This window comes from Scyliorhinus canicula, chromosome 4 (assembly GCF_902713615.1).
Source record: "Scyliorhinus canicula chromosome 4, sScyCan1.1, whole genome shotgun sequence".
NCBI classification, from domain to species: Eukaryota; Metazoa; Chordata; class Chondrichthyes; order Carcharhiniformes; family Scyliorhinidae; genus Scyliorhinus; species Scyliorhinus canicula.
In genome coordinates this window covers 13,655,270-13,669,672 of record NC_052149.1, presented here as the reverse complement: position 1 = coordinate 13,669,672, position 14,403 = coordinate 13,655,270, and the positions used below count along the sequence as shown (strand labels likewise).

Below are 14,403 nucleotides of genomic sequence, written 5' to 3'. Positions count from 1 at the left end.
TCCAAGTCAGGACACTGTGCGGTTTGAAGGGCAGCTTGCAGGTGATGGTGTTCCCATGCATCTGCTAGTGGGTAGAGGTCGATGGTTTGGAAGGGGAGTTGCTGCAGGTATTTAATATATAGAACATGATAGGTCTGTGATGGAGGACGTGAATGTTTGTGGATAGGGTAGAAACAAATGCATCTGGAGTATTCACCTCATTATCATGTCATTATCAAGTGCTGTATGTTCAATGCAATTATCGGTCATTGATAAAACAAAGAACAAAGAAAAGTACAGCACAGGAACAGGCCCTTCGGCCCCCCAAGCCCGTGCCGACCATGCTGCCCGTCTAACCTAAAATCTTCTCCACTTCCGGGGTCCGTATCCCTCTATTCCCATCCTATTCATGTATTTGTCAAGATGCCCCTTAAATGTCACTATCGTCCCTGCTTCCACCACCTCCCCCGGCAGCGAGTTCCAGGCACCCACTACCCTCTGTAAAAAAACTTGCCTCGTACATCTCCTCTAAACCTTGCCCCTCATACCTTAAACCTATGCCCCCTAGTAATTGACCCCTCTAACCTGGGAAAAGCCTCTGATTGTCCACTGTCTACGCTCCTCATAATTATTGTAGACCTCTATCAGGTCGCCCCTCAACCTCCGTCATTCCAGTGAGAACAAATCGAGTTTATTCAACCTCTCCTCATAGCTAATGCCCTCCATACCAGGCAACATCTTGGTAAATCTCTTCTGCACCCTCTCTAAAGCCTCCACATCCTTCTGGTAGTGTGGCGACCAGAATTGAACACTATACTCCGAGTGTAGCCCAACTAAGGTTCTATACAGCTGCAACATGACTTGCCAATTCTTATACTCAATGCCCCGGCCAATGAAGGCAAGCATGCTGTGTGCCTTCTTGACCACATTCTCCACCTATGTTGCCCCTTTCACTGACCTGTGGACCTGTACATCTAGATCTCTCTGACTGTCAATACTTTGGAGGGTTCTACCATTCACTGCAAACATTTTCTGACACTGAGGAACAGATGTTTCAGAAACTTTGTATCTCTCCATTTTGGGGCTTAAAAGGTTAAATTATGAGGCTGTGTAAGACTGGCTTCTATCGTCTAGAGTTTGAAAGATCGATTGAGGTGTTTCTATGATAAAATGATTTGATAGGTTAGATAGTTGATTTCCCCTGTTGAAGGAATCTGGAACTAAGGGAGCTTTAACTTTAAATTTAGAGTTTTGTATTTAGGAGGGAAATCAGGCAGTATATCAGTCAAAGGGTAGTGGAAATCCTGAAATATCTCCCACAAAGTTAAGCAGATTAGAAAGTTTTAGGTTGGATTGCTGCTCTGTGGTGATTGCATTCAATTGGACAGTCAGGGTATTTGAATCAACTTCTTGAGCGCTTGAGTTAGGGAGAAAATCAACTGACCTTTCTGCTCCTTGTACCGTCCACTCATCTCTGCTGGGACAGTTCACATGTCTGGATACTGGCTGAGGGGAGCACTGGCTGTGATGATCCCATAGTCGAATAACCTGTCAAACCCACTGGGATTTCACGATAGATATCTTCCTGCAATTCAGACAGACCCACGGAGATAAGAACAAAGAAAATTACAGCACAGGAACAGGCCCTTCGGCCCTCCCAGCCTGCGCCGATCCAGGTCCTTTATCTAAACCTGTCTCCTATTTTCCAAGGATCTACTTCCCTCTGTTCCCCGCCCGTTCATATATCTGTCTAGATGCATCTTAAATAATGCTATCGTGCCCGCCTCTACCACCTCCGCTGGCAAAGCGTTCCAGGCACCCACCACCCTCTGCGTAAAAAACTTTCCACGCACATCTCCCTTAAACTTTCCCCCTCTCACCTTGAAATCGTGACCCCTTGTAACTGACACCCCCACTCTTGGAGATAGGGTTCAATTTCAGCCCTGGGTCACTGTCCGTGTGGAGTTCGCACATTCTCCCCGTGTCCACGTGGGTCTCACCCCCACAACCCAAAGATGTGCGGGGTAGATAGATTGGCCACGCTAAATTGCCCCTTAATTGGAAAAATTAAAAATAAGAGTGTAGAGTGGGACTACAGGTGGGCTCTAGCAGGTAGGAAGGAGTTACCGTTTCCTGAAGTCTATTTGAGGACCAGTAGGATATCTAACAGATGGACATGTAGCAAAAATGACCAAAGTTTTACTGCAATTCATTTTCCATTTTCCTCATGATGGTGTCAACCTCCTCATTTATGAAGGAATTTAAATGCATTGGAAGCAGTTCAGAGGGGTTTGACCCAGAGACAGTAAAGGAACAGCGATATATTTACAAGTCAGGATAGTGAGTGACTTGGAGGGGAACTTCCAGGTGGTGGTGTTCTCTTGTTTCGACTGCCGTTGTCGTTCTAGCTGGTAGTGGTCGTGGGTTTGGAAGGTGCTGCCTAAGGAGCCTGGGTGAGTTCAGGCAATGCATCTGAACATGGCTGCCACTGTGCGTCGGTGTCGGAGGAAGGGAATGTTTCACTCTGGAATAGGGTGCAAAGGATGCCCGGGCTTTGTCCTGGATGATGTCAGACTTCTTGAGTGTTGAAGCGGCTGCACTCCCCCAGGCTATTGGAGAGTATTCCATTACATTCCTGACCTGTTCCATGTTGGTGGAGGACAGGCTTTGGGGAGTCAGGGAGTGAGTTACTCTCCACAGGATTCCTCGCCTCTGACCTGCCCTGGTAGCCACAGTATTAATGTGGCTAGTCCAGTTCAGTTTCTGATCAATGGTAAATCCCAAGGATGTTGATAGTGGGGGATTCAGTGATGGTGATACCATCAAGGGCCAAAGGTTTTATTCTCCCTTATTGGAGATGGTCAGTGCCTGGCACTTTTGTGGCATGAATGCTACTTGCTCATTTTCAGCCCAAGACAGGATATTGTCCAGGTTATGCTGCATTTGGACATGGACTGCTTCAGTGTCTGAGGAGGTGTGAATGGTGCTGAACATTGTGCAGTCATCAGCAAACATCTCCACATCTGACTTTATGTTGGAAGGAAGATCATTGATGAAGCAGCTGGAGATGGTTGGGCCTAGGACCTGAGGAACTCCTGCAGTGATGTCGCAGGACTGAGGTGATTGACCTCCAAAAACCACAACCACCTTCCTTTGTGCGAGATATGACTCTAACCAGCAAAGTGTTGTCCCCGGATTCCCATTGACTCCAGTTTAGCTGGGGCTCCTGGATGCCACACTCGGTCAAATGTTGCCTTGATATCAAGGGCAGTCACTCTCACCTCACCTCTGGAGTTCAGCTCTTTTGTCCATGTTTGAACCAAGGCTGCAATGAGGTCAGGAGCTGAGTGACCCCGGCGGAACCCAAACTGAGTGTCCGTGAGCAGGTTATTGCTGAGTAAGTGCGGCTTGATGACTCCTTCCATCACTTTGCTGATAATTGAGGGTACACTGATAGAGTGGTAACTGGCACAGTTGGACTTGTCCTTCTTTTTGTGTACAGGGCACACCTGGGCAATTTTCCACATTGCCAGGTAGATGCCAGTGTTGTGTCTGCACTGAAACAGCTTGGCAAAGGATGCGACAAGTTCTGGGGCACAAGTCTTCAGTACAATTGCCGGAATTCTGTCCGGGCGCATAGCATTCAACTAATACCTGGATTAGGCAGGTTGTCTTATGAGGAGCCTTTGGACAGACTAGGCTTGTATCCAAAGTAGTTTAGAAGAGGAAGAGGCTTGATTGAAAAAGATAAGATCCTGAGGGGTATTGACAGTGTGGATGTGGAGAGGATGTTTCCTCCAGGGACCACTGTTTAAAAATAAGGGGTATTGCATTTAAGAGGGTGAAGAACTTTTGGACAAGAGTATGTGCCGCGTACCTGTTTTTTATGTCTGTGTTGTAGGTCGACTTGAGTGGGTTTGTGATCTGTAGCCCTTTGGGGATCTTGTCTGCTTTTTTGCATCTTTGTAGAAACTTAATGTCAGTGTCTATATGCGCGATCTTCCTTGCGATCCTCTCCACTTTGAGCCGGCAGTTTGCGGTGTTGATAGTAGCCATGATGTGGAGATGCCGGCGTTGGACTGGGGTGAGCACAGTAAGAAGTCTTACAACACCAGGTTAAAGTCCAACAGGTTTGTTTCTTTTTTTTTGTCTGTGTTGTACATACTCGTGCGACTCGGCCAATGTAGTCTACCTCATACGCTGCAGGAAAGGATGTCCCGAAGCGTGGTACATTGGCAAGACCATGCAGACACTGCGACAACGAATGAACGGGCATCGTGCGACAATCACCAGGCAGGAATGTTCCCTTCCAGTCGGGGAACACTTCAGCAATCAAGGGCATTCAGCCTCTGATCTCCGGGTAAGCGTTCTCCAAGGCGGCCTTCAGGACGCGCGACAATGCAGAATTGCCAAGCAAAAACTTATAGCTAAGTTCCGCACACATGAGTGCGGCCTCAACCGGGACCTGGGATTCATGTCGCATTACATTCATCCCCCACCATCTAGCCTGGGCTTGTGAAATCCTACCAACTCTCCTGGCTTGAGACAATTCACACCTCTTTAACCTGGGATCACCCCCTATCCCTGGATCTGTAATGATTTGATTACCCGCAAATGCTTGCATTCCAAGCATTGTCCAGCATCTCTGACTTTGTCTATATAAACATTTCTGGAACCCACCTCTTCATTCACCTGAAGAAGGAGCCGTGCTCCGAAAGCTCGTGTTTGAACCAAACCTGTTGGACTTTAACCTGGTGTTGTAAGACTTCTTACAAAGATAATTGAAGCAGTGATTGTCCCACACAGCTTTACAATAGGGTCGGAAGGTCTATCGCAACACGACTGTTTATAACCTTTTCCTTTATTCTTTCATTGGAGGTGGGTGCCTTGAGTGTATGTTGCCCATCGCTAATTGCTCTTGCTGGTCCATTTCAGAGGGCGGTTAAGAGCCAACCCTTTCACCGTGGGTCTGTCTAGATTCAGCTGCAGGCAGTAAACCAGGTGTTTTCTTCTTTTAAACAACAATGGTCACAATTTTAATTAAATTTAAATTCCACTGGCAGGATTTGAACCTGTGGCCTCAGAGCATTAGCTTGAGCCTCTGGATTACTAACCCAGTGACATTACCACTACCACTACTGCCTCCTTGTTAAGGCAAGCTGACCAAATGGAATAGAATGGTACCTTGAAAGATAGGTAGGCATTGAGGAATAGTTCCGACAAATAACAATGACGATTTCCCACTTTGGTATTCCCTCCGCTCACTGGGAATTAGGTCAGGAAAGTGCCCAGCCTGCAATGTGTTTTTAAATATAAAGTTAGAGTACCCATTCTTTTTTTTCCAAGTAAGGGACAATTTAGCATGGCCTATCCACCTAACCCGCACGTCTTTGGGTTGTGGGGGGCGAAACCCACGCAAACACGGGGAGAATGTGCAAACTCCACACGGACAGTGACCCAGAGCCGGGATCGAACCCGGGACCTCGGCGCCGTGATGCAGCAGTGCTAACCACTGCGCCGCCATGCCGCCCGGGTGCAATGTTTAGAATTTCTGAATGGGAAAATAATAGGCTGGGTTTACAATTTGCCAATATATACTTTTTGCAAGCATTTGCCTAACTGACAAAGTTGGAAATCCACCCTCACTTGAAGAGGCCTTTTTTTGCATATGACCATAATTTGCTTTGAAATGACACCATAACAGAGCAAAATATCTTCAGACAGGGTCATTCTCAAACAGAACTTGACATCAGTCTCACTCGGAGTTATTGGCACAGATGACTAAAAGATCGGTCAGTCATGTAAGTTTCAAGGAGCATTGCAATGGGAGAGAAAGTTCGAGGGAACGGAGAGGTTGAGGGAGCAAATTCCAGAGCTTCAGATCCAGGGGAGCTGAAGGCGTGCAGCGGGGTGGTGAAGAAGTTCAGGGCTGCACCAAGGGAGCAGGATTGTGAGGCTGGGGGAGATTACGGAGATTGGGAGGGGAAAGGAGGTGGAGGGATTCGAGAAGAACGACAAAAGGTTTAAGTGGCAGGTGTTGCACGAGCGAGTGAAGGCCAGAGACGACAGGTACGCCGGGTGAACAGGGATTGGTCCCAGACCGGTATACCTCTCCCCGACAACTTGATAGATTAGCTAGAATGGCAATTGACAGTGGTAATTGGGCGGCACGGCGGCACAGTGGTTAGCACTGCTGCCTCACAGCTCCAGGGACCCAGGTTCAATTCTGGCCTCGGGTGACTGTGCGGAGTTTGCACGTTCTCCCCGCGTCTGCGTGGGTTTCCTCCGGGTGCTCCGGTTTCCTCCCACAGTTCAAAGGGCAGCACGGTAGCACAAGTGGATAGCACTGTGGCTTCACAGCTCCAGGGTCCCAGGTTCGATTCCCAGCTTGGGTCACTGTCTGTGCGGCGTCTGCACGTTCTCCCCGTGTCTGCGTGGGTTTCCTCCGGGTGCTCCGGTTTCCTCCCACAGTCCAAAGACGTGCAGGTTAGGTGGATTGGCCATGCTAAATTCCCTTTAGTGATCAAAAAGGTTAGGAGGGGTTATTGGGTTGCGGGGATGGGAGTGAGGGCTTAAGTGGGTCGGTACGGACTCGATGGGCCACATGGCCTCCTTCTGCACTGTATGTTCTATGTTCCATGTTCAAAGGTGTGCAGGTTAGGTGGATTGGCTGTGCTAAAATTATCCCTTAGTGTCCAAAAGGTTAGGTAGGGTTACTGGGTTATGGTGATAGGGAGGAGGCGTTGGCCTAAGTAGGATGCTCTTTCCAAGGACTAGTGCACACCCGATGGGCTGAATGGCCTCCTCCTTCACTGTAGGGATTCTATGACTCTATGAACTGCCAGATTTCGGAACAAAGATACATCAGATTCCTCCTTCTGAGAATGTAATGATCAAACGGACATGATGATGAAAAGCCATTTGCTACCATGTCTGGGATCGGGAGGCTGGAGATATAATACAGTACCTTCAATATGCACATTAAGTGATTGGTTTAAATAAAACATCTAACCGTCGACAATGTACAATCACAAAACTGTGGATAAAGCAAAGCATCAGTCAGGTAGATCTGACTGAAGATTTAGTCCATTCCCTGGCAAGATACTATTTTTGGAATCAGGTACTAACTCAATGCATGTGGTAATATGTAGGGCAAAGTATAATATTAGCAATCATAGTTCAGCAACTCTAATTAGAAATTACCTCAGGAGCTGCACAAGGATTCAGCTTCATCTGTGTCAGTCTAAAATTAATATGTCCAACAAAAAAAGAATCAATAGCAAAGATTCGCACCAATCCTCTTAATGCACAGAGTGTAAACTCCGTTATGAAACCTGGAAATGACTTGGCGATGTTAGCAGGTCTTCATTTTAATATGTTAGCTGCTGTCAACGCTCTTAATTAGGAGGACCTAGGTTCAACCCCTGCTCCAGATACTTGAGCACATCATGCAGTCGGACACTCCAGTACGCTGATCTTGTGGTAGTGCGTTATTAGAGGTGCCATCTTCCCGGTGAGGTATTAAACCTGTTTAGGTAAGCGATCCCACAGCGTTAGTAGAAGAATGCGGGAATTACCCTGGTGGCCTGGGCAAACGACCCCCCCCCCCCCCCCCCACCCCCACCCCCCACACCAAGCCCAGACCAACTTGTCATTATTTATTTACTTGCTGCTTGTGGAAACTTGCTCCGTGCAAATCGGTTTGAAAATGAAAATGAAAGTGAAAATCGCTTATTGTCACGAGTAGGCTTCAAATGAAGTTACTGTGAAAAGCCCCTAGTCGCCACATTCCGGCGCCTGTTCGGGGAGGCTGGTATGGGAATTGAACCGTGCTGCTGGCCTGCCTTGGTCTGCTTTAAAAGCCAGCGATTTAGCCCAGCGTGCTAAACCAGCCCCCTTTAATAATAGTGACAACATTCCAAAAGCAATCCTCCGGCTGCTTTGGGACATTTCGAGGATATGAGGAGGTGGTGTGGAAATCAACGTTTATCCCGTCTTTCCCTTGTCCAATATTTCAATAGCGACATGAAACCCAATTCACAATTTACAGATCAATATCGATGGAGACCAAAAAGAGTAGATGATGCATTTGTATGTTGATATCACAAACAAAACCATCAGTCCTTGTTCGTTCTTCTGCTGCAATTATTTCTTAACATTAGTGAAATGACATACACCTATTCCTGCTTCCCCATGTGCCTTACATAGTGTGCATTGGGTGGTATAATGGGATGTTGTACATGGACGATATTGTTGTACATTCCACATGGCATAATATTTATGGTGTAGCAGGGTCATTGAAGACGTTAGTGGGTGGTAATCCCTGCCCTTCTGCAAGTCACCCCAGGCCCAGGCGAGGGGGGCCTATGTTCACAGTTACCAGCCGTGACCAGCAGCGTAATCACCAGATTTTCAGTGGTAATAGCTGAAGAGCTGGAACCTCGTGGGGATATGGCAGCTTACAGGCAGAGAATCCTTCTGGAAAAGGGCAGGAGTTTCCTTCAAGCACACATGGGTAAGGCACCGGGATACCACCTCATATCAACAATGGGTAGCATAGTGGGCAGCACAGTAGCACAGTCGTTAGCACTGTTGCTTCACAGCTCCAGGTTCGATTCCTGGCTTGGGTCACTGTCTGTGTGGAGTCTGCACGTTCTCCCTGTGTCTGCGTGGGTTTCCTCCGGGTGCTCCGGTTTCCTCCCACAGTCCAAAGACGTGAAGGTTCGGTGGATTGGCCATGCTAATTGCCCTGTGTCCAAAAAAGGATAGGTGGGGTTACGGGGATAGGGTGGAGGTGTAGGGATAGGGTGGAGGTGTGGGCTTAGGTAGGGTGCTCTTTCCAAGGGCAGGTGCTGACGAGTACCGTAAGAGGAAAGTGCAGTACTGCGGGGTGTGGAGAAATGGGCAAAAGGCTTGGGCTGGAGCAGATCACCACTGCATTGTGATATAGCGTGCGTGGTACGGTAGCCCAATGCACATTGCGTTGTGTGGATGGTATAGTTTGCTGTTGAGTGAGCTTTGTTCCGTTTGTATTGTTCCTGAACTGACTCTGGTGATTGATTCCCGGGAGTAACTGTGGTAAATAGAGCTGGCAGGGACTCAAGAGGCTGAATGGCCAGCCTGGGTGCCGTAATGACTGTTCTGGTGTGGTGCGTCATGTCTCTGTCAGTGCTCTGCAGGTTTAGGATGTGTGACTGAGGTTTCGCTGGGTGCGTGTGAAAAGAAAAGGGAAGAGAGACTCTCGCTGGTATAGACAGCTCTCACAGCCTCCGGACTGCCCAAGCTGCTTTACGGCCGATGAAGTATGGCCACGTTGTCAAGTAGGAAAAGGAGCAGCCAATCTGCACCCAGCAAACTCTGACAAACAGCAACGTGATAATGACCAAATAACCTATTCCCGGGATATTGACAGAGAGATAAATATTGGTCAGGACACCGGGGAGAACTCCCGTGTTCCTTTCCAAAATAGTGTTGTGAAATCTCTTATATCCACCCGAGAGAGCAGACAGGAGCACTGCTTAACAACTCACCTGAGAGACAGTACCTCCAACAGTGCAGCCCTCCCTCAACACTGCACTGCAGCCTCACTCTAGAGTTTTACACCTCCATCGGTCAACGTGACCCACTTGTGCTGTTCATTGTGTTGACCAGATCCTCGGATGGTTGGTGTAGTTTTCACAAAGACCACAACTAGCTTTTATACATGGGATAGTCCCACGGAGGGGGGGGGGGGGGGGGCTCCCTTAGTCCCATAGTGCGTTTGGGCTAGGGGGGAGGTGGGATCATTTTGGGGGCCTGAGAGATCAGGATGCCATTTAAAAATGGCTCCCCACTGTACAAAACAGAGCTCTGCGCAGCCTCGACCACGCGTCCCCCGTTCAGGCGCGTTAACCAACGCGTGTCGCAGTGAAGAACCACGTGTTTCTCAGCACCGCGAACGCCGAGAAACACGCGGCTAAACGCGCTCGCTCGGGGACTCTTTTGGGAGAATTGCGCCCCGCGTCTCCGTCTCAGCAGACATCCCACGCGAATCAGTGTCAAGTTCTGTTTAATCATTTCTCCCACAAAACATCTTGGGGTGTTTCGCTGTGTCAAAGACACGATAGAAATGAAATTTGTAATTGCCCTTAATTTATAGAAGTATAGGGCAGCACAGTGGTTAGCACTGCAGTCTCACGGCGCCGAGGTTCCAGGTTCGATCCTGGCTCTGGGTCACTGTCCGTGTGGAGTTTGCACATTCTCCCCGTGTTTGCGTGGCTTTCGCCCCCACAACCCAAAGCTGTGCAGGGTAGGTGGATTGGCTATGCTAAATTGCCCCTTAATTGGAAAAAATGAATTGGGTACTCTAAATTTTAAAAAAAACAATTGATAGAAGTAATACCTAACTGCTTCTGTTATTCACTTGCTGAAGATGTGGACAGAATCACGCTCGGCTCTGTGGCTCCCATGTCAATTAGAAATCTAACTCAGCCGTAACAATATGAAATGATCCATCACTCTCGGGGTAAGAGAGTTCCACAGACTCCCCACCCTCGGAGAGAAAAGCATTTCTCCTCATCTCCGTCCCCCTAGTTCCGCTCTCTCCCACAAGAGGGAAACTTCCTTTGAACATCGACCCTCAGTATTTTGTGTTTCAATAAGGTCACCTCTCATTCTTCTAAACTCCATGGGATTCAGAGCCAACCTGTTCTCGTGAGGATAGCCAGTCATTGGAATCTTCGTTCAACTGCTTCGAAGGCAATTATGTCTTTTCTTAAATAAGGAGACCAAAACTATACACGGTATTCCCGACGTGGTCTCACCAAGGCCCTGTATCACCATAGCAACACTTCCCTATTTCACTGTTCCATTTTCCTCGCAATAAATCACAACATTCCATTTGCCTTCCTAATTCACTGGCTGTTCTAACTTTTCTAAATTAATCTACCAGGTCATCCAGATCCCCATGTAATTCAGGGGCTCTGCATTCTCTCCCGACTTCAATAATATATTACTTTTTTATTCTGGTTGAGGCTGAAGGTTGAAGTGCTGTAAAAACCTTCTGCTTCGAAATATCTTCGCTCGTATCATTTAACGGAGGAGTGCCTATGGCTGTCACAGAATGCTCAAAGCTGTCTCAAAAGCTTTTGAAAATGTAATTCACAGGCTGGAATGAGTTGCCGATCAGTTCGCAGGCCCCAACATTTCTCAGTGTTGTGTTGCAAAGGAATTTGAATCGCCTCTTAACCTTATCCTGGCTATTTCGATACCGCACATACCACAGTCCAAAGGATTCTGTTGGACATGTGAGAAGAGACAGGGGAGAGGGAGGCCGAGGGCAAGTCAGAGACAGGGAGTCTGAGGGGGAGACTGAGACACAGAGAGGATCACGGACACGGAGGTAGAGCAGTTAAGTGCTGTAGCTGCAAATAGAAATTGTGTTGGGCTGCAATTCCTGATAGATGGTCAATGACAATATATCTGGAATGTAGCGCATCACTTCTATTACTTTATACAAAGGTTGTCATCTTGTATAATGAGCCCAGTGTTCATGGTGCTAAAAGACAGGACATTTCGAGATTCGGCCCATGTAATCAGCCTGGTCCCTTATTCCAATCGCTTTTATTTTTTGCCCATCTCGCTGGCAGCTTGCACCTGCTAGATGCTGCTGACTGCAGACAGCTGAGAATCAGGAAGACAATTTATTGATTCATTATTCTCGGAATGGGGGAGGGGGGGGGGGTCGCTGGCAAAGCTGCTGTTTATTGCCCGTCCCGGGGTGCACAGAGACGGTGGGAGTGCCCCACCTCCCCCCCCCCCCTCCTCCTCTCCCCCACCTCCTCCTCCTCCTCCTCTCCCCCACCTCCTCCTCCTCTCCCCCACCTCCTCCTCCTCTCCCCCACCTCCTCCTCCTCCTCTCCCCCACCTCCACCTCCTCCTCCTCTCCCCCACCTCCACCTCCTCCTCCTCTCCTCTCCCCCACCTCCACCTCCTCCTCCTCTCCCCCACCTCCACCTCCTCCTCCTCTCCTCTCCCCCACCTCCACCTCCTCCTCCTCTCCTCTCCCCCACCTCCACCTCCTCCTCCTCTCCCCCATCTCCTCCTCCTCTCCCCACCTCCTCCTCCACTCCCCCTCCTCCTCCTCCACTCCCCCCTCCTCCTCCTCCTCCTCTCCCCCCCTCCTCCTCCTCCTCCTCTCCCCCACCTCCTCTCCCCCACCTCCTCCTCCTCCTCTCCCCCACCTCCTCCTCCTCCTCTCCCCCACCCTCCTCTCCCTCCTCTCCTCCTCCTCTCCCCACCTCCTCTTCCTCTCCCTCCCCTCCTCCTCCTCCTCTCCCTCCCTCCTCCTCCTCCTCCTCTCCCTCCCCTCCCCACCTCCTCCTCCTCCTCTCCCTCCCCTCCTCACCTCCTCCTCTCCCTCCCCTCCTCCTCTCCCCCCTCCTCCTCCTCCTCTCCCTCTCCCTCCCTCCTCTCCCTCCCCACCCTCCTCCCCCTCCCTACCTCCTCCGCCGTTCCCCCGGCTTCTTCAAGCGCTTCTCGCAGTTTGACACAAATGAAAGGTGGCGTACTTGGCTAACTTCATAGGGAGTCAAAAGCCAACCGGATTGGTGTGGCGTCTGGAGTCACCCATCGGCCAGACTGGGTTAGGACGGCAGATTTCCTTCCTGGGAGGATATTGGTGAACCAGTTGAGTTTTACGACAACGGTTCAAGGTCAGTTAGACCGTCTCCAGATATTGGCTTCTAGATTTTGAAATTGGAGTTAAAATTCTCAAAGAGGCGTGGCGGACCCGAAACTCGGCGGCTGGGATTCCCCCGAAAGTGGATGAGGGTCTCCTAGGCCGGTTGAATTGGTTTGATGATGGGAGCCAATGCTGAGGAAGCAACAAGTGACATCTCATTTCTCTTTAGGTGTGAAGCAAGGCTGAAGGTGCTGAATCAGAAACCCGGCCTGAAAAGAGAGGGGAGCAACCATGACCGATGTGGCACAGAAAGCCCAGGTGAGTCCAACGTGGCTGCTTGAGAATGAGCGTCTCCAGCGGTCACGTTTTGCTTCTGTTAATAAAGTTCCTTGCAAAAATCCGGTGGGAATTTAAGTCAGAGCGGTGTATCAGTATGGAATAGGATGCTGCATCTGTGTGAAGTTTCTCTATTCACTAACTTAAAAAAATGGCAAGTCAAAGGAATGTCATTAACCATAATCATTGACTGACCTTGCAGAGATCAATTTCGAGGGACCACGCCTTTAATTCAGCCATGATAGGGACTTCGATTTGAAGATGCAGCCGGATAAATGGTGAGGTGCTCAGAAGGGTGGGGGGGGGGGGGGGGTTGGGGAAAGCCATGTTGGTGCACTAGGGGCACCCACACGCCCCAAAGGCTGTGGCCAAGGGACATGGTTTGAGGAGCAGGGTAGAGAGAGGCCTTCTCTGCCTGGCCAAGGTTCACACCCGGTCAGATCCCAAAATTGGAGGCCTCCCTCTGTCCAATGTCATCCAATGCCCCTCAATCTGACTGGCACAAAACGGGCAAACGTCATCCACGAAAAGAGATAGATGACAATCTGTTGCCAAATAAAGTTGCGAGGACATAACTAATACAGCGGAGTCAGTTGAAATTCATTTCTCTCATTAGTCCTGAAATTATTCCGCATTGGTTTGACAAGAATCAACTTCACTGATTGAAAGTCACTTATCTTATTCTGCACACAGGAAAATTGCTTTCTTTTGTTTTAAATTTAGAGTACCCAATTCTTTTTTGCAATTAAGGGGCAATCTAGTGTGACCCATCCACCGACCCTGCACATCTTTGGGATGTGGGGGGTGAGGCCTAACGCAGACACGGGGAGAAGGAACAATGCTTTCTAAACCGTGCTGAAGCTATTTAGCATGCACAGTCAAGAACAAAGAACAAAGAAAATTACAGCACAGGAACAGGCCCTTCGGCCCTCCCAGCCTGCGCCGATCCAGATCCTTTATTTAAACCTGTCTCCTATTTTCCACGGTCTACTTCCCTCTGTTCCCGCCCGTTCATATACCCATCTAGATGCCTCTTAAATGATGCTATCGTGCCCGCCTCTACCACCTCCGCTGGCAAAGCGTTCCAGGCACCCACCACCCTCTGCGTAAAAAACTTTCCGCGCACATCTCCCTTAAACTTTCCCCCTCTCACCTTGAAATCGTGACCCCCTTGTAACTGACACCCCCACTCTTGGAAAAAGCTTGTTGCTATCCACCCTGTCTATACCTCTCATAATTTTGTAGACCTCAATGAGGTCCCCCCTCAACCTCCGTCTTTCTAATGAAAATAATCCTAATCTACTCAACCTTTCTTCATAGCCAGCGCCCTCCATACCAGGCAACATCCTGGTGAACCTCCTCTGCACCCTCTCCAAAGCATCCACATCCTTCTGGTAATGTGGCGACCAGAACTGCACACAGTATTC

At 49.1% G+C, this 14,403-nt stretch overlaps 1 protein-coding gene across 6 annotated transcripts in view; it reads left to right on the top strand.

The window, feature by feature from the left end:
* The first annotated feature begins 11,340 nt into the window (after positions 1-11,340).
* Positions 11,341-14,403, top strand: part of nexn (nexilin (F actin binding protein)) — a 62,505-nt gene continuing 59,442 nt past the window's right edge. For 3 of the 6 annotated variants that reach the window (XM_038793746.1, XM_038793745.1, XM_038793740.1), the window contains exons 1-2: positions 12,587-12,671; positions 12,870-12,958. In XM_038793746.1, the coding sequence (XP_038649674.1) occupies positions 12,932-12,958 (27 nt within the window). In that variant the 5' untranslated portion in view covers positions 12,587-12,671; positions 12,870-12,931. Of the gene's footprint in view, positions 11,368-12,586; positions 12,672-12,869; positions 12,959-14,403 lie in introns of those variants that run through there. The other 3 variants (XM_038793743.1, XM_038793742.1, XM_038793744.1) reach the window with 3 other exon arrangements.